Genomic DNA, 20,199 nt, shown 5'->3' on the forward strand with positions numbered 1-20,199 from the left:
AGGAAAGCCCGTAGCCCACGTACTTGTGGGATGGGCCGACCATTTTTGGTGTGGGCCAGAAAATGGTTGGCCCAGCCCACAAGTACATGGACCGGGCTTTGCTGGGCCAATCTTTTTTTCTTAAAAGTATTATTTTTATAATTTTTTAAATTAAATTATAATATAAAAATATTATCATAAATATCAACAATACAATATTACATGATGTTAGTCCAGATGGGGTGGGCTAGCCTAGATTGACAGCTCTAATAGACACTAATTATAACAACATCAAATATTCTTTCAAAAGATACAAGACCAACTTCCAAGTCTTTAATATTACACTTTAGTTCCCCCACCTCTTCTAACAAATTTTATTTTTTCCTACCATTTATTTCAGATTTATAAAATAATAATAAAAAAATCTTGTTCAAGAAGCCACCCAAAAAAGGTCTTGTTTTCACCTACTTTTTCCGATTCCAGTGACATTTTCGGCGAAATCTTCTTCCTCACAACTGAAAATCTTCATTCTTGTTCATTGCCTCCATTGTTATTCCATTTATTTTTAATTTTTTGTAAAAAAAAAATTACTAGCATGAAAACTTTTTAATTCTCACTCAATACCTCATTAGTATATAAATTGTTGTAGTTTAGAAGTCCTAAATGTACATTTTTTCATTCCAATGCTAGCAAAGAATTGATTACACCCAATTTAATTTATTGACATTTTTGTTTGCAGATTTTCATACCAGTCACCAGTTAGTCATCAATTAGGTATAGACCGCCATTGTAATCTAGGATTGATCAATTTGGTTTATGATGACAGTAGTTGAAGTAATTATTGCTAGTGGTGATAATATGTTGAAATTGAAAATTATCTAGTAAGGTGATAGCTATCATCCCCTTTCGTCTCAATGATTCATGCACAACATGGTTCAAAGTGTAATTGAGAGCGGACAATTGGTTTGCGAGCCAAGCGGCGTTGTGATTAACTAACTAATGAATGGAAAGAAAAATGTGGAATGACCTGAGAGACCCTTGTACTTGTCTCCGTTTGTCAGTTAGATCCTCCTACTCACTAGTTTGCCAAATAAACATTTAAACTCAACGAAACACAATATTTTAAACCCTTTTCTCACATGATCTGTGGAAGTGTAATACACACAACTACACATGGAATTTCACACCATTTTTTTTAGTGAAACATCATACCTTTTTTAAATATTTAATGAACAACAAAAATTAATTATCAAAAAAGATAAATAATAATTTAAAAAAGGTACAATTCCTCCTTCCCCAATTCCCCACTTCATCATCTTCTCCATTTCCACTCCTCATCCCCGAAACAAATTGCATTCTACTCCAACATTTTGCATCGTTTTCAAACTCAAAATTTTTTTCAAACACAAAAATTCATTAGCCATTAGGTTTACTTGAGGATCTATTCCATTTATTTTGAATTGATAAACTCAAATATCACAGAAATTTTGAATTAAAAAAATCTGGTTTGTGAATAATCTAAGAAATATAATAGATCTTGAAATTCTTATATAAGGACATAAAAATGAAAATGGATTAGCTAGATGTATATTTTTCGACAGTGGCAGATCCAGGATTTAGAGTCTGTGGGTGCCAAATAGACTTATCGATTAAATTAACTTTATATTTGATTAAATTGTTCGTCTTTTCGATATATATGATAAATGAATCAATAAAATATAAATAATTAGATATTACAAATCCACACTTCACACTAAAAGCATGACGTTAACAAATTTAAAACTTTCAATAATATTACTAATATTATAAATATTCATCATTCATTTACAATTGTCCTCGACGAGTTTTCATATTCTGAAAACGATCGATAATGACATCATTACTAATATTTGTAAATACATCACACTCTCTGTAACAAACTAGACAATCATTTAAATATTGATTACCAATGCTATTCCGCACTTCATTTTTATGTGCTTCATTGATGAAAATACTCCCTCCACAGTTGCCGTAGCAACAGGTAAGATCAAAGTCAACTTTACAAGTAAATAAACAAGTGAATAAGTCTCCGCAGGATTTGCTTCAACCAATGCCTTCGCCAAAATCACGAATTCCTTGCAAGTTGGAGAACTTGGGATTACCACTTCACATATGAATAATGAAAGTATCGAGTTGGTAGCTCAAATCTTGAATTTTTCCATCATCAAACTCACTTGGATAACACTTTGCTAAAGTCATGATTTTACCTTTGTCAAAATTAGAGAAAGAATTGACCGGATTCAAGCTACCCATCCCAAAAAGCAGATCACTACTCACTAACATCAAAACGGTTATTAAGCTCTTGAAGTTGCATATCAATGACAACAACAAAGACTTCAACACGTAAGTGTTGCGCATAACTAACACCCGAAGACTTACGTTTTTCGGGAAAATAAGACTCATCCAACTTGGGAATCAAGATATCATGCACATCACAAAATGAGGAAACATCATCCAACAAAGATTCCCATCCATTTTCCCTCATATCTTGTAATCTTTTCTTTGTAATATTAAGAAACTCCATGGCATTAACAATATCTTGATCTGTTTTTTTTGTAAAATCTTACTCAACTCATTTGACATTGCCAACACTTTCAACATCAAGTGAAACACAAAAATAAATTTAAATGTTTTAATCTTTGTCAAAATATACTCCGCTTGATTTCTATCACTTCATGTGGACCCTTCAAGTTCAATCACTTCAAGAACATGAACAATAGATGAGAAAATAACAATAAAGTTATCTAAAGTTTTGAAATGTGACCCCAACGAGTATCACCTGGTCTTTGAAGCCCACGTTCTTGATGTAATCCTTGGCCTTTTCAAACTTCACCAGATTCAAATAATTGCTCTAACTTTTTGGCTTAGTGATCACGGAGTAAGTCTCTACGCTTGAAAGATCCCCCAACCACATTTAACACATTACTAACATGATAAAAAAAGTATTCAACATCCAAATTTTAGCAATAGCCACAAGTGTTAGTTGCAATTGATGAGCAAAACAATGAATGTAATATGCCGATGGACTATATTTCATAATCAAAGTTTTGAGCCCATTTATCTCTCCTTTCATATTACTAGTCCTATCATAACCTTGTCCATGTATTTTGGATGGACTTAGTGAGTGAACGGAAAGCAAAGAATAAATTGCTTTCTTCAATGAACATGACGATGTATCACTAACATGGACAAGATAGATAAATCGTTCAACTACTTCACCATTCTTATTAACAGAACGCAAAACAAGAGCCATTTGTTCTTTGTGAGAGATGTATTTTGACTCATCAACTAATATACCAAAGTAATCTCCATTCAAGTCCTCAATTATTGCTTTCAATGTTTCTTTTGCACAAGCATTGTCAATATCTTTTTGAATCATAGGACAAGTCAAAGTGTCATTTTGTGGGTCATTTTCTAATATCACTTTTCCCACATCCCGATGTTTGTCCCCATGCCATCGCAAACATCCTAGAAAGAAGCCTTGATTAGTTGAAGAATCACTTTCATCATGACCTCGAAAAGGTAATCCATATTGCAAAAGAAGCCTTGACACATCAATTGAGGCTTCCAAACGCATTTGATACTCATTTTTTAACTTTTGAGAATGTTTGTCAAGAACAACTTGAATTGATTGATGATGATTTGACAAATCTAGCATCTTGTTGAAACATTTGTCATGAATATTATTAACATCACCAACATGTTTACGGAACCTTTCAAGTGCCCTATTCCAACTCCTAAAACCAGTTTTTGTGTAAAACTCACTCGTACTTTCATGGAAGAAATCATCTTTGAATAAATAACAACATAGACAATAGACATAATCTTTCTCCACGCTATACTCCAACCATTTAGAATATGGACCTTCAAACCAACTTTTACAAAATTGGCGCATTCTTTTTCCAATTTCAGTAGGAGGATATGAATCCATGCGAGGTTGACAAGGTCCGTTTTGAATATAATGTTTCCTCGCTTCATCCTTTATTCGAGGGTTATAGTGAGCAATTGGTACTCATTTTCCTGGATCGGCTTCAAGTGAATCTAAATTAAGGTCATTTATAAGATGTGAATGATTGACATTCGTACTAGAACTTGCTTGAGAATGATTAAATTTCACAAGAAACTTCTCCATCTCAATTCATAAAACTAGAACACTTTCCTACAAAAATTAAAATTCAATTCAACTCACAATTAATTCAAATTTAATAGGGTAAGTCATAGTTAATTCAAATTAATATGGTTCATATCACACAATTTTTAACCAATAATGTCTTACAATGTTCATTAAAAATTTAGAATATCAAAGTAAAATCAAAACTCTTGTCTAATATGAAATCAGTCATCACTCATTAAAACTTTAAAGAAGTCAAGAATTAGAAATAAAAAAATCTTACTAAAATAGAATTACAAACTTACAATCTATAAAAGGTTGTGGATGGATGGACAAAACTGAAAATAATAGCACCCAACAACAAGCAGGCCTATGAGGCTTAGCCACTGGACGGAATGCTAAGGCGGGAGGCGGGTAGCGGGCGGCAACGACAACAAGTGACTTGGGTATGGAATGGGGCAATGAAGATTTTGGAGAAGTTGAAACTTAGAGGAAAAAAGGTTTGAAAATAGTTGAAGAGAAAGAGAACACTTTTATATTGTGTTTGGTAAAATAAAAGAAAAGTCAAAGGTGTAATAATTTAATTAATTAATTTTTTTAAGCAAATGAATTGGGTCGAGCACATTTATAGACTAAAAAATAAAATTGTGTAAACAATTTACATGGCTTGGGTCCAAAACTTAATTTAGGCAATATCTAATTAAACACAAATAGTGAAGACAAAACTAAAAAAGGAAAGAGACAATAGCTCTGGAAGCTTGAAAAGTCACCATGGAAGATATCTTCAAGCTGGCACTGGAGATTTTGGAAGCACAATTTCGCGGTCGAGCAGATATTCACCTTAGGAGTTCACTAGTATCACGAATACCATGAATTCATATTTAATGAAGACTTCTTCTACCACTAAATTGGGGGTTCCTTTTTTTACCGATGGGCAACATCAAATTCTCAGGGATTGATCTTCAACTCTAAGACATAGTTAGGTTTCCATTTCTTCATTCTTAACAGGTTGAGCTCCAGAGGAACTAATACCACTGCCAAAGAAATCTGATCTGAAATCTAATTATGTCATATTGGAGATGCCGACTTCAGGTAACAATCCTTTTATCGGAGACTATCTGTCTCCTTGCCCTTCAATCTAATTAATCGGATCATTGGTTATTGTTCTTGGTGTTCTGTTGCTTGCTGTAGATTCCATATTATTTTGACACTTCTTTATTCTCATATATGGTGTGCCCAATTTTTTGAGTTCTAACAATGCCCTTCCTTTACTTGGTATTTCTCTCAAAGAATTGATGTTTTTCACCATTGGACCTGCAAAAGTAAAAATTATGTTAGTAAAAAAATATGCGACTTGATTGCCTTCTCTGTAAATATGTTCGACTAAGGCCCCATTTTCTGCTAATACCCTTTTTAAGTAGTTTGGAACAATTGCAATATTCCATGGAGTTTCCCACACTCCATCAAGTACCCTTTTACATATCAAAGAAACTGTTTCTAAAACAACATGTATTACATTGTGACTGCAACAATACTCTAGCCCAAACATTAGGGATTTTATTTCTGCCATCATCACTGATTCCTTCCCAATATTTCTTGTTTCTGCATATACAAAGTTGCTTGCAACATCTCTAATACATAATGCACTAGAAAAGTTGCCTGTCAAAGAATCCAATCCTCCATCAGTATTACATTTGAAGCCCATTACATGACATGTCCATCTAACCACTTCACAAGATATCACTGGTCTGTAATCTTCAAAGAACTTGACCATTAAAGGCCAATTAATAGGAATATCAGCTAACCAAGGGTAAAAATACTTGGCTAACATAACCAAGTTTCTATTGATTTCCCCCACCATATAGATAAAAGATATACTGCCTCCATTTCTTATTTTGTTAAACTAGGCACAACAACAATCAAAGGTTTAAGTTTAGAAGCACACTCAAACTTCCACCAAATATCACACATTTGTTTCAGCTGAACACCATAACATTTCAAACAGCAGCCCCAACAAACATATGCCATAGTTTTAAAGCATTTGGACATTGAACAAAAAGATGTTCAATAGTTTCTCTAATGGGAATTCTCTTCTTTCAGAGTCTCCACATGAAAAATGAGATTTTGAATGGAATTCCGTTTTGCCAAATGAATTTCATCTCCTCCTGATCTGAACTTCTCATTCTTAATGCCTCCCAGGCAGATTTAATAGTAAATTTGCCATTGCTTGTTAACATCCACCAGGCCTTATCCCATTCTTCTGATTTACCTACTGCTACCAGGACCCTGGGAATTTGATTGACCACTTATTCATTAAATATTTGCATCAATAGTTTATTGTTCCACTTACGTTGTATCAACAACTTCTTGACATCTTCATAAGTATTATAGTGCTGGTATGATATAGGAAGATAATAGAAAATAGACCCTAATTGAGTCCAGTTATCAAACCGAATACTTGAATGACCACATTTTGTTTCCCACCATATGTCTTGATCCATAGCATCTCTAGCATCCAACATAAGTTTCCAGACTTGAGAACCCCCTTGCCAATGTACCACTTGGGGTCTATGTATTTTACAATACTTGTTCCATAGAAAATTAGTCCACAAAGTCTTTTTGGTTCTAAATTGCCACCATAATTTAGGAAACAAAGCCTTTGACACATCAAAAAAAGATCTGAATCCCAAACCACCTTCATATTTGGTAAGCAGCAATCTTCCCAAGATACCCAGTGCTTATTTCTCTCCTCCTCCCTAAAGTTCCATAGAAACTGTGCAAATATTCTATGCAGATCATGAATCACACACTTGGGAGGAACCAGGGAGGACAAAAGATATATAGGAACACTTTGTAGGACACTATTGATAAGAACAACCTTTCCCCCAAAGGATAATAGTTTCCCCTTCCACAATTGTAGTTTATTTTGTACCTTCTTAATAAGTTCAGAGAAATGAACCTTCCTCTTTCTTGCATGTCCAATGGGACATCCCAAGTACATAATAGGGAAATCTCTTATAGTAAAACCTGTAATATTCTCCACCTCTTGTATGATCCCTCTGGCAGCCTTTCTGTACATAAAGAATTGACTCTTCTGCTTATTAATCATCTGGCCAGATTCATTTTCATACTTTTCAAGAGTCTGCATAATCAATTTCAAAGAGACGGGATCAGCATATGAGAAAATGATTATATTATCTGCCTATTTAAGATGATTAATGTTGTCACTCCATTTAGGCATGCCAAAACTTTTGAAGTTTTTATCCTCAAATAGATTGTTCAAAGTTCTTGTCAACACCTCAGCAGATATAATAAAAAGAGCAGGGGATAGGGGTTCACCCCGTTTCACCCCTCTAGAAGAGTGAAAGAAACCATGAGATTGCCCCTTAATAATAATGGAGTACCAGTTGTTTGCAATTAACCTCCAAACCTTGTCTTACATCAAATTGTTAAACCCCATTCTTCCTAGCACTTGAATAAAAAATCTCCAATTCACTCTATCATAAGCTTTAGCCATATCAAACTTAATAACAACATTTGCAGGTTTTCCCTTCTTTCTTATATCAGTAATTAACTCCTGAGCTAGCAATACATTCTCAGAAATACTTCTTCCCTTCACAAATCCAGATTGATGCTGGGAGACAATCTTAGGAAGCAAATCTTCTATCCTGTCATGTATGATTCTAGAGATGACATTGTTCAAGAAATTACTTAAACTAATTGGCCTTAAGTCTAAGAAAGTATGTATGATTTCTTTCTTAGGGAGCAAGACCAAATTAGTATGAGTAATAGATTTAGGTAGAGTATTACCTTCAAAGAACGCCTGTACTATTTTCATAACATCAAGACCCACAATATCCCAGCAATATTGATAGAACAGACCTGAAAAGCCATCAGTCCCACAAAAACTATCTCTATTTAGTGCAAATACAACTCCTTTAACCTCCTCCTCAGTAGGTACTATATTCAGTGCTTGATTGTCAGAATCTGAGACCAGTTTAGGGATATTCTGAAGCAATGAATATTCCTCATTGTTATTATTAGCAGTAAATTGAGCATGGTAAAACTTTATAGCTTCAGAAGCCAATTGATTATCACCCCCAGTCCACCTTCCATCTTCCAGTATCATGCTCTTTAGCCCCAACCTCTTTCTTCTTCCTTTTACCAAACAGTGAAAAAATTTGGTGTTTCTATCCCCTTCAGAAAACCATTGCAAATTAGCCTTTTGTTTCCAAAACTCCTCCTTCTATTGCAAGTACTTCTTGTGGTCATCTTGGACCCTTTGAAGAACCACCCTATTGGAGGCAGTAGGGAACTCTTTGAACAATTCTTCCTTTATTCTCACAATTTCCTCTCTGATGATAAGTTGCTTCAAAATATCCCCAAAATTTTCCTTACTCCATCTAGTCAGAGCCTGTCTAGTTCTCCTTTGCTTAGATTTGAGGTTAATAAATACATTTCCTGAACTCTCAGCCACCCAATTTTTCCTAACAACCTCTTTAAGATCATGTCTATTTGTCCAAAAACTCTGAAACTTAAAAGGTTTATGGAACTGTTGAAGATCCCCTCCATAAGTAAAAAATAAAGGTGCATGATCAGAGCCAGTTCTTGCCAAATGTTGAACCTCCACAACACCAACAACATCCACCAAAGCCTGATTAATCACCACCCTATCAAGTCTTTTGAAAATACAAGCCTCATAAGCCCTACCATTCCACCAAGTGAATGGGCTTCCTCTAACATGGACACCAAACATATAACATGAGTTTATGCAGAAAGAGAAATCTTCAAACTCTTGAGGATATACAGATAGACCCCCAATTTTCTCCTCATCACTCATGTTAACATTAAAGTTACCCCCTACCATTCATGAGAGGGTCAAATTCTGCCGAATTGAATAAAGATCATCCCACAAGACGCGTCTTTCAAGAGTAGAACATTTGGCATAAACTAGGTAGTAACCATGTGTATGCCATCCTCTAGGGTTAGCTGCAATGCTATTTGTTGTTCAGAATCAATAATCACCCCCACATGTATATGATCTTGTATAAATACCCAAATCTTTCCATTAATATTGTAATTAACATACTTCATCCCCAGCTTCCTCTTAAAACTCTGAATATTCCTTGTGTCCTGGAATGGTTCTAGTAATGCAATCATGGAGAACTTATGGTGTCTATTTAACATTTGGACTCTGTGAAAAGCCTTATGAGTTCTCACAGATCTAATGTTCTACACAAGAGCTTTGTACTTCATTTAACACCAATTTTAACCCCCCTCTTCAGTGATGTTCTTGTTATCATACTATTGTTCTCAACTTTGTTGTTATCCCCTTTATTTTTACCTTTCAATCCTTTTGAGATTGCATGAGGAGATAATCCTGCTTCCCTTTCAATCATTCTAGAATTGATATTATTATTATGGTCATCTTTATCCTCAATCCCATCAACCCTACTTTCTGTACTTTCACTTATATTAACTTTATGCAACTGATGTGAAACAATTTCATGTAGGTCTTGCATAGGAGAATCTTTCTCTGGATAAGGAATAATGGGGAGATACGCTTTGTGCTCCATTGTTGTACAATCTGAAGACTCTTGAGGGCTTGTAGATATCATCTGTAGTGGTATAGGGTACTCAACATTAGCAATCACAGTGGACTGCTGGACACTGGCACATATTAATTGTTCCCCATCCTTACTATCTACTTCTTTATTACTACTGATTTGGATGCTTTGATTAATCATTAGTTGTTTGGTCTCTTGAGCTAACTTCTCATCCTTGAGATTTGTAGTCTTGTCCACCTTTTCTATCTTTGATTGCTCACCCTGAATATCCTCATGTGTGCTGTATATATTGCTGCTAATTGATTTGTTATCCTGAATCTCTTGAGCAGTAGAGGATACTTCATAGTATCAATTTGTTTTTTCATTGGTATTTTGATTTGGCTTTGTTGTACCTCCACCTTGTCTGATGTTTGCATTGAGACTGGCTCATAATTTTCCACAACTATTTGAACTTGTTGTGTCTCATCAGCCAGACAGTCAAAAGCATTGACAGTCGCCACTATATTTTTACCATTGGATTCTGCTTCTTTAGTCCTATCCATGATGAAAACTTTTTTAATTGGACACCATTTTTTGATGAACTTTTTATGTCTCTAGTTAATCTTCTGATATTGATCTTGAGCCTGACGTTGAGGTAGCTCCCCTTCCTCTTGAACCTTTTTTTCTCTAGCATATTTTAATTCAGGATGAATTGTTCTGCATTCTTCTTCATTGTGTCCTTGCAGCTTGCAGGTGCGACAATACTTAGGTAAAAAGTCATAATGGATTTTGATCTTCTCAATCCTTGCACTTTTCTTTCCTGGACTAATCACTTCTATCTCCATCCACTCCGGAATATTTGCAATAAGGTCTACCTGAACTTTGACTCTCGCACAACTTGGGTGTGTCTTATTAATTGTTGCCAAGTCCAATTGCACCGGCTTCCCCACAGCCGATGCTAATGAGAACAAAGTTTCTTTGCCATAAAAAGTGGGCAACAGTTGCGGGAAATAAATCCAAGACATTGCTTGAGTAGTCTCCTCCTATGGTTAGAATTTGGCATCATAGATTAGCGGCCACATTTGATACGTATATCCATCTTTAGCAATAATGTAATAAGTATTTTTTGACATTATGTTAATAAAATCTTCCATCTGGATTAATCTGATTAATATATGTCTATTCCTTAACAGACCAATATTACAATCTCCTTTGATCTGTAATTGCTTAGGAATCTGCACTCTCAGATCATCTAGTTCTGGCCATCCATAAGAGAATTTACTAATAACTGCAAATTGTAGATTCTCTAGTACATTCATTCTATTCACTTCCTCTTCTGTCCATGTGATTCTGGGCACTCCTTCTACGTATTGAATTTGTTTCATTTGGATTGGTGGGACCGCACCATGATTTCTTCGATGAGGCATTGTGTCCTTAACTAGTTCAACATAGTTTACCTTTCCAAGACTCACCTGTGAGGGTCCATCATTGTTATCTTCCTTCGCAGGCAAACTGTTGGGATGTTGAAGTATTGGAAACGAAATATCGGAATAGAGAGGCAAAGCCTGACTAGCAACAGGGGGCTGGCCAGCGGCGGAATTGGCCATTCCGGTAGCTAATAATCAGAAGAAATTAGGGTTGAGGCATGTGAGAAGAAAGCGTTTATATGGTTTTCCATGACTGTAGCCTTTTTTTTCTTACAAAAACGTGTGCAACAATTTCTCAAAAATAATAGATGCAAATGGGATTCGAAACCGCAACATCAACCTTATTAAGTCCTCCTCCTACCTTGGCACCACAGACCAGTTTTGTTCTTTGGGTGGCATTTTATATATTTATATAAATATTATATATATATATATATATCTATATATATACATATATATATAAACACATATACCTATGTATATATAGATTTTTCGTCGAAGTTCGTGGGTGGCTTGGCACCCCCACACCCCTTAATAGATCCACCCCTATGTTTTGGTAACTTTTAATTTTTTTTTATGGTAATGGTGACAGTGGTGAAGGGTGTTTATCGAAGAAGACAATGAAAAAAAATAGAATGAAGTGGGTACTGAAAACGAAGAAAGAATGATGGATGAGTGGGTGAGTACTCAACTGAAGAAGAAGAAGAAAAGAGAAAGGGTGGATTGGGGATTGAAGATGAAGAGAGAAGGGGTGGGTGGGGCTAAAGAAGAAGATGAGATGATTTGAGTTTTTTTTATTTTTAAATATTACTATTTTTTCTTGTGTAATTTTAATATTTTAAAAATAGAAATATTGTAGTCACTTGCTACAAACGCGTGTTGTCACGCAGTTGTCTAACTCAGTCAATTTAATGCCACATAAGTTTGGTCAATGGTCAGAGGGGTTGAAAAAATAGAGTTTCATTGAGTTTAAGTATCCATTTGGCAAAGTAATGAGTAGGAGGGTCCAACTGACAAACAGATCCAAGTATATGGGTCTTCCAGGTCATTCCGCCGAAAGAAAAATACATCTCACATTCATAAAAATGACAGACAGATGTTCCCGTACATGTTGGATGTCGTTGTCAATAGCTTTAAGCCTATATTGAGAATAAATATCGTTGCGAGGTCTCTAGTACCCCCGTCACCACACCTTACAGTCGATGACGACCATTCAGTTGAAGATGAAAGTTTCGGTGATCATTCAATGAATATGAATGTTCATCCTAATGGAATTGGAAGATCCTAAATGTTTCAAGAAGAGAAAACGGAGTGTGAATCATTTGATTTATGTACTACTTACTATGTGTATTGAAAGCTTTTTCCCTTTGCTCTTTTTGCCCAAGCTAGTGTCAATAATATGTTAAATATGTAGCCACAAACAAATGAATAAAATCAATTTAAGTTTTCTACATATTGTTGTCATTTTATTGTTTTTGAATTTCGCAATTCTGTTAGTAATATATATATTATCAAGATAATGAATCTGGTCAAACATCGGTTAGATGAATTTATACTAAACAAATTAAATGGTCTAAACTTGATGGAGATCATTATCCATGATAAATAATTAATGAATTTCAGTGTATGAATTAGTGCTATGATCGAAAAATATTAATAAATAATAAAAAAGTAAATAACTAAATAAATTATATTATATTGAGGACGATCGATCTGGTGCACTGTAAATTCTAGACTACACGCTTTGTCAATAGTATATCGTATGACTTTTTAGCCTTTACTAGCATATTGTCGAAAAGAGAAATGATTAATTAATTAAACAATAAATTATTAAATATTACACAACTAAATGAGCTTAAACAATTCATGAGATCATATAATAGTCCACGTAGATTGGGGACGACGATGAGAGATGTGTGAGGATGAGTAGTGGTTATATAATCAACATCCTTAGAGTAATGTTGACCAAACACAAGTATGTTGTAAGGATTTCATTTGTTCAACCACTATTCATCCTCATACATCTTTGATTACTATACCCAATTTGCACGGACTCTTATATGATCATATGACTTGTTTAACTTATTTAATTATTTAAATTTCAATAATTTATTTTTTTATTAATTAATTATTTTCTTTTGAAATTTCTACTACGGTCTATACATATGTCTCATAATCTAGTAAGTTTATTATGGACGAATGCCTTAATATAGGCTAGACTGTACTTAGTTTGGTCCTCGACTTGTTATAGTCTAGCCTATTCTAAGACCTTCATCCATAATAAACTTACTAGGTTAAGATACATATGTAAAGACCATAACTAGTCAAATTTTAAAAAGAGAATAATTAATTAATAAAAATAAATAATTATTAACATTTACACAATTCAGTGAGTTTAAACAAGTCATATATATGATCATATAAGAGTGCACGTAAATTAGGGACAATAATCAAGATGCATGAGGATGAATTATGGTTGAACAAATGAAATCTTCATAAAACATACTTGTACTTTGGTAAACATTACTTTGAAGATGTTGATTGTATAATCACTACTCACCCTCACACATCTCTAATCTAATCCCCGTCCCCAATTTATGTAGACTCTTATATGATAATATGACTTGTTTAAGTTTATTTAATTGTGTGAATTTCAATAATTTTTTTTTTGATAATATGCTAGAAAGAGCTATAAACTCATACATATATCAATTGCAAAGTGTGTAGTCTAGAATTTACAATGGATTCAATTGATGATCCTCAATATAATATACTTTATTTAATTATTTAATTTTTTTTGCTGTGTACTAATATTTTTTTAACCATTACACCAACCCACATGTACCTTACAAATAAAAGAGTATCGATCTATACGGTCCATCATCTATCAACCACACAAGAAATAATAATTATATTTATAATCTAAGAATCGTGTACAACACTAACACAATTTAAATAATCACTTTTTACAACGATAATAAAGTATAAGTCAAAGCATATCCAATGGTAATATTTGATTTTTTTAATATAAAAGAGAAGACAATCCTTGTTTTAACTCCCTATTATTTTGTCTTCATTTCTTGTTCAAAGAAACACGCTCATGCAGATCTCTATCATTAAAAGTGTCATGTACGATTTTCTGTTCAGTAAAACTAACATGATAATAAGCATGTGTTGGACTGTAATATGATTGTGATCATTCAAATCTTTGTCGTCGTCCACGACCTCTATTGATGAAGTGAGGATAGTCACGCTTTTCAACTTCACTTTCAAAGTATCAATGAACATGTTATTAACTTCATTCATATATGAATAAAATGTTATCATGTAGGTCTGCTTCATCTCACGAGCAATAGGGGTAAAGTATAGGTGCACAATCTACAAAAAAGTATATGTAGAAATTACATGATATTCACTAATTTTAAAATAGTATTATACAACAACAAATAAATTTTTATCTTTATATTGTTTCTTCTATACTTAAATGAGTTTCCTTCCTTTATATTGTCACTCTTCGGTGTATGCCATCTTAATAAATAAGAAGTGGGTAAAAAAGAATCCAATGACTTTTCAACATATTTTTCAAGATGAAGAAAAATCTTATATATCCAAACCTGCAATTATAAAAGAATAAATAAATTTATACTGTCTATGTATTACTGCATAAATAGGTGAGAGTTTAAAATCAACATAGACTTTTGCTCAACTAGAGTTTTTCTAAAGTCCCGATAAATTGTCATCCTTGCTTTTACATAAATCTTTTTTGGAAAATAACTAAAATCATTCACACATATGGCTAGGTCATACAACTCAACATAGACAGTACCTTGACATGTTTGTGATTCTGTTCATTGATGATATATTGATCTATTCGAGAAGTGAGGATGAGCATATCGATCATTTGAGGATTGTGTTGCAAATTCTCAAAGACCAAAAACTTTTCGCAAAATTTAGCAAGTGTGAGTTTTGGTTAAGGTCCGTAGCTTTTCTTGGTCACATTGTTTCAAGTAGTGGTATTGAGGTAGATCCTAAGAAGACGGATGCGATCAAGAGTTGGCCTTAACCTCTATCCCCTTCGGATATTAGAAGTTTCTTGGGTTTAGCTGGTTACTATAGAAGGTTTGTTGAGGTTTTCTTCGATTGCCTCTCCATTGATAACCTTAACTCAAAAGAAGGCTAAGTTCATATGGTCTGAAGCATGTGAGAAGAGCTTTCAGGAATTGAAGGATAGACTTACTTCCGCTCCGGTGTTGACCTTATCAAAAGGGACTGATGGTTTCGTTGTTTATTGTGATGCCTCGAGAATTGAGTTAGGATGTGTACTAATGCAAAATAGGAAAGTCATTGCATATGCTTCATGACAACTTATGGTTTATGAAAAGAATTATCCTACCTATGTCCTTGAACTAGCGACTGTTGTTTTCTCCTTAAAGATTTGGAGGCACTATTTGTATGGAATTCATGTCGATGTTTTCATCGACCATAAAAGTTTACAAGATGTGTTTAATCAGAAGGATCTAAATCTTCACCAAAAAATGTGGCTTGAGTTATTGAAAGTTATGATATGAGTGTTCTCTATCACCCCGGTAAAGCTAATATGGTGGTAGATGCTCTTAGTCGATTATCTATTGGTGGTGTTGCTCATATTGAAGAAGATAAGAAGGAGTTAGTTCGAGATGTTCATATATTGGCCCGATTGGGGGTTCAGTTAGTGGAATCTACCAAAGATGGTGTTATGATTCACAACGGTTCAGAATAGTCTTTTGTTGCGGATGTGAAAGCCAAGCAAGGCCTTCATCCAATTTAGGTTGAATTGAAGGAAGCGGTGCTTAAGAAATTCGTTGAGGCTTTTTCCCCAGGGGAGATGGTGTGCTTAGATATCAAGGTCGTTTGTATGTTCCTAATGTTGATGATTTGAGGGGACATATCTTGACAGAAGCCAATAGTTCTCGATATTTCATTCACCCGGGAGCCACCAAGATGTACCGTGATTTGTGGGAGATCTATTGGTAGAATGGGATGAAGAAGGATATTGTGAAATTTGTGGCTAAGTGTCCTAATTGTCAACAAGTGAAGTTGAGCATCAGAAACTGGGAGGTTTATCCCAAGACATTAGCATTCCTACTTGGAAGTGGGAAGATGTGAATATGGACTTTATTGTTCATTTGCCTCACACCCGGGGACAACATGACTCGATTTGGGTTGTAGTAGATCGAATGACAAAATCAACTCATTTTATTCCCGTCAAGATTTCTTATTCGGTGGAGGATTATGCTAAGTTGTATTTGAGGGAAATGGTAAAGTTGCATGGAGTGCCTTTATCCATTATCTCCAATCGTGGTACTCAATTCACTTCTTTGTTTTGGAAATCTTTCCAAAAGGGTCTTCGTACTTGTGCTAAGCTTAGTACACTCTTTCATCCCCAAACCGATGGTTTTTGAAATATATGTTAAGAGCTTTTGTGATTGATTTCAAGAATAACTGGGATGATCACATGTCTTTGATTGAGTTTGCCTATAACAATAGTTATCACTCAAGTATTGGTATGGCTCCATTTGAGGGATTGTATGGTAGTAGGTGTAGATCTCCTATAGGTTGGTTTAAGGTGGGTGAGGTGGCCCTAATAGGTCCTGAGTTAGTACATGACATGAAAAAAGTTTGGCTTATTAGAGAAAGGTTAAAAATGGCTCAAAGTCGGCAAACGTCATATGTCGATGTTAGGAGAAGAGATCTTGAGTTTGATGTTCATGATTGAGTTTACTTTTCACGTATGCAGGGTGTAATGAGGTTTGGTAAGAAAGGGAAGCTTAGTCCCCAATATGTAAGCCCATATCAGATTTTGAGGCATGTTTGTAAGGTTGGTTATGAACTAGATTTGCCTAATGAGTTGGCATCGGTGCATCCATTTTTTTTCCATCTCTATGTTGAAGAAATGTGTTGGTGATCCGACATCTATAGTTCCCTTAGAAGATTTGGGAGTAGAGGAGAATCTTTCCTATGAAGAAGTTCCGGTTGAGATTTTAGGCCGACAAGTCAAGAAGTTGAGAAATAAAGAAGTTGCTTCCGCGAAAGTATCGTGGAGAAATCAGTTAGTTGAGGGTGCTAGTTGGGAGGCCGATATTATGTCTTGATATCCTCATCTCTTTCCTTCTACCCCTATTCTAGGTTGAGGTAATGAGTTCCTCATAGTTTGTTCTCTTAGTGTCACGTGTCTTAGACATTTCCATATTTCCTCATTTATGCATGTTCATGAAAAAGTTTAAGTTTTGAAAAAAAAAAGAGTTTACTTAATTGATTTCTACGTGTTTATGTGCATTTGAGTATGAGTTGCATATAGACTTCATGATATGATGTTTGAACATGCTTCGCTTGGAGTTGACGATTCCTCCTCGGATATGTGCATTTGTGTAATTGCATGAATGTTGGGCTGCTAGGTCTTGTTCCTATCTTCCTTATGATGTTTTGAATATGTTCTAGCTTGGAGTCGAGGTTCCTCCTTGGTTGTGTGCATTTAAATAAAGTTGCATGTATGATGGGTTGCTAGTTTAGAGTCCTTTTCTTCTTATGATGTCTTGAATCTCATTCGAGGGTGAATGACCCCAAAGGGGAGATAATGTAACACCTCGGCTTCGAGAAAGGGCCAAATATCTTGTTTTCATGATTTTCTGGTGCCATCCGATGGAGGCCAGCCACGGCTCGTGGACTGAGCCATGGACCTTGGGTCTGGTCCATGGATTGGCCACCCAACACGGCCTAAAGGACCACGAACCATGGCCTAGACCAACGGACCATCATTGGGTCCACTGTTCGTGGGTCATGGCCTCAAATCCACTTTCTTATGCGTAATGACAGACGTGCAGGATGGACTGTCGGTCAAACCACGGTCTGTCAGTCTGAGGCATCGTTAGTGGTCGACAGTTATTTCTTAGGGGCAGTTGTGTCTTTTCCTAATTAGTGTAGCCTAGTACTATGTCATTTTACCTTTTACCATAACCCCTATATAAGTTATTTTACCCCAAATTAATTCATTAACTTCATTCTCTTCAAACTCACCGAAGAAAGTTGAGTCTTTCTCTCCTGAAGATATTTCTCTCTCTAGAAGGTTGAAGAAGAAGATTCAAGCTAGGGTTCAAGATCAAGCCTTCATTCTTCCATTGCTTTTAGGCTTTGATAGTAAGGTATGATAGTTTTCATCTATTGATTCCTTCCATTCATGGAGTTCCCAAATTCTCCTATTTTCACAGATAGAAATTGTAACACCTCGCTATTTGAAAGAGCTAGATTTAGAAAGAGTTTTTTTTGGGAAGAAGGAAAAATCTGGAAAATAGGTTAAGTTATGTAAGTATGAGGTTTTGGTCAAATTCAAATGACCATAACTCCTAGTAAAGGATGAGTTAGGTGTTCTTCTAGATACCTTAGGAATGATCTTGGAATGATCTTTCCAACGCCGCCGAGTTTGCTCAATTCCGAATTCGTATGAGTGAGATATGTTTATTTGAAGTTGGGCTATCTAGATATGGAAAGTCAAAACCGGATCTTGGTAATTAAATTATTTTGTTTTAGGTAATTACTTAGGGGTCTAAACTGAATTTGGTCAGTTTACGCTTTTGAAAGTTGAGTTAGGGTTTTGAGAGAAGAGAAAAGAAGAGGAGAAAAGAGAAAGGAAAACAAGGAATCATCAAGTTCTTGAAGCTAAGGTCGTGGATTTAGTCAAGGGGTGATCCCTACGAAGTATGTGAGATCACATAGCATTGGGTTAGTTCACCCACGCGCCAATCATGATCCAATTCAGCGACGTTGTGTTGTTGTGAAAGCAAATATTATGAGTTCTTGATGATAATTCGTTTGAAATCTTGTGGGTTCTTGTTGTTGAAGTTTTTTGAGTTTGATTCATTCTATTAGGTGTGATTTCGAGTAGAATCTTACATAGATTGAGGATATAGTCGATTGTAAGTGTTTGGGGATAGAACCAATTGAATTTAGTGGGTTTAGAGTTGAAAAACGAAGAAGAAAATTAAGGATTTTTTGGGGAGGGGGCTGGGGCGCCGCGCCTCTCAGAGCGCCCAAACAGGGCTCTGAATTTTGGGCTCTGGGGCTGCGCGCCAGCTAGAACGCCCCAACCCAGCCTCTGAAATTTGCCCTCTGGTGCCCCGCACCTCTCAGAGCTCCAGGGACGCCAGTTCTTCCACCTTTTCCCACCTCTTTCCGTACTAGTTCCTTAGCAACATACCTATGTTTTCTAGACGATTTCCATACTCTAAGGTACTCTAAACATCATGAAATCATCCAAAAACATGAGATCATGAACCTTGAATCCATAATTCAATTTAAGGAAAGTTAAGAGTCAAGTCAACAGGTTAAGAGTTAAGTCAAGAGAAGTTCATAGAGTTTTCCAAAAGTTTTTTACAAACGTTTTAACTTTGTTTTCAGACTTAAGCTTTGAGTTGAGTAAAGAGTAAGAGAAAAGTTCATTTCTTTAAAGATTATATGGGAACTAAGTATTCCCAAGAGTTAAAATGTTTTCACATTTGATCAAGTAAGGAAACATCGATTTCCAAGAGAGCCTTTGAGCTAGTTTTTCAGTAATTATCTCAAATCACAGAAAGAGTTTTGTTTCTTAAAACATACGAGCTGAGTATATTTTGGGAGTAGTATTGAGCACCGATATGGGGATGCGAGTTCATAATATCTCAATTCTTCATAAACTATATGGCCATCATGAGTAGAAAAGATCATACTCTTTTGGTGATTCCTTAGTGCTTTTTAGCCTAGACTAGTGGATCCACTTAGTTGAAGCGTTTTATATGACGGTAAAGTATAAGACAGTTCTGGCAGCGTGGGTAAGACGATGTATCATCATTTAGGCTCATAGTAGTGGTTGTCGGTTAGAGAAACTCCCACAACATTATATTACTTTATATGTAAACTGAGTTGTTATTGCATTTCTTTAACAAATTGAATTGCTACCTACTGTTTTAAATGCTTTGTATAAACTGGAGTTGAGTAAAGCCAAGGTAAGTGTCCCTTTCAGATTCTTTTCAAGTTTATGTTATGTTTAGTTTTCCCCTCGTATACTCGTACATTCAATGTACTGATT

At 35.2% G+C, this 20,199-nt stretch overlaps 1 protein-coding gene and 1 long non-coding RNA gene across 2 annotated transcripts; one reads left to right on the top strand and one right to left on the bottom strand.

The window, feature by feature from the left end:
* Positions 1-2,287: 2,287 nt before the first annotated feature.
* Positions 2,288-3,949, bottom strand: LOC107058489 (zinc finger MYM-type protein 1-like). The gene is made up of 2 exons (XM_015304274.1): positions 3,112-3,949; positions 2,288-2,562 (listed from the first exon to the last, which is right to left on the bottom strand). Exons 1-2 carry the CDS (start codon positions 3,947-3,949, stop codon positions 2,288-2,290), a joined length of 1,113 nt encoding a protein of 370 aa, XP_015159760.1.
* A 904-nt stretch (positions 3,950-4,853) lies between these two features.
* On the top strand, positions 4,854-10,847 carry LOC102587656 (uncharacterized). Its single transcript, XR_366787.2, has 2 exons — positions 4,854-5,221; positions 9,643-10,847. It is a non-coding gene; the product is annotated as an uncharacterized lncRNA (long non-coding RNA).
* The last annotated feature ends 9,352 nt before the right edge of the window (positions 10,848-20,199 follow it).

The sequence above is a fragment of the Solanum tuberosum genome, unplaced genomic scaffold, assembly GCF_000226075.1.
Source record: "Solanum tuberosum cultivar DM 1-3 516 R44 unplaced genomic scaffold, SolTub_3.0 scf00019, whole genome shotgun sequence".
NCBI classification, from domain to species: Eukaryota; Viridiplantae; Streptophyta; class Magnoliopsida; order Solanales; family Solanaceae; genus Solanum; species Solanum tuberosum.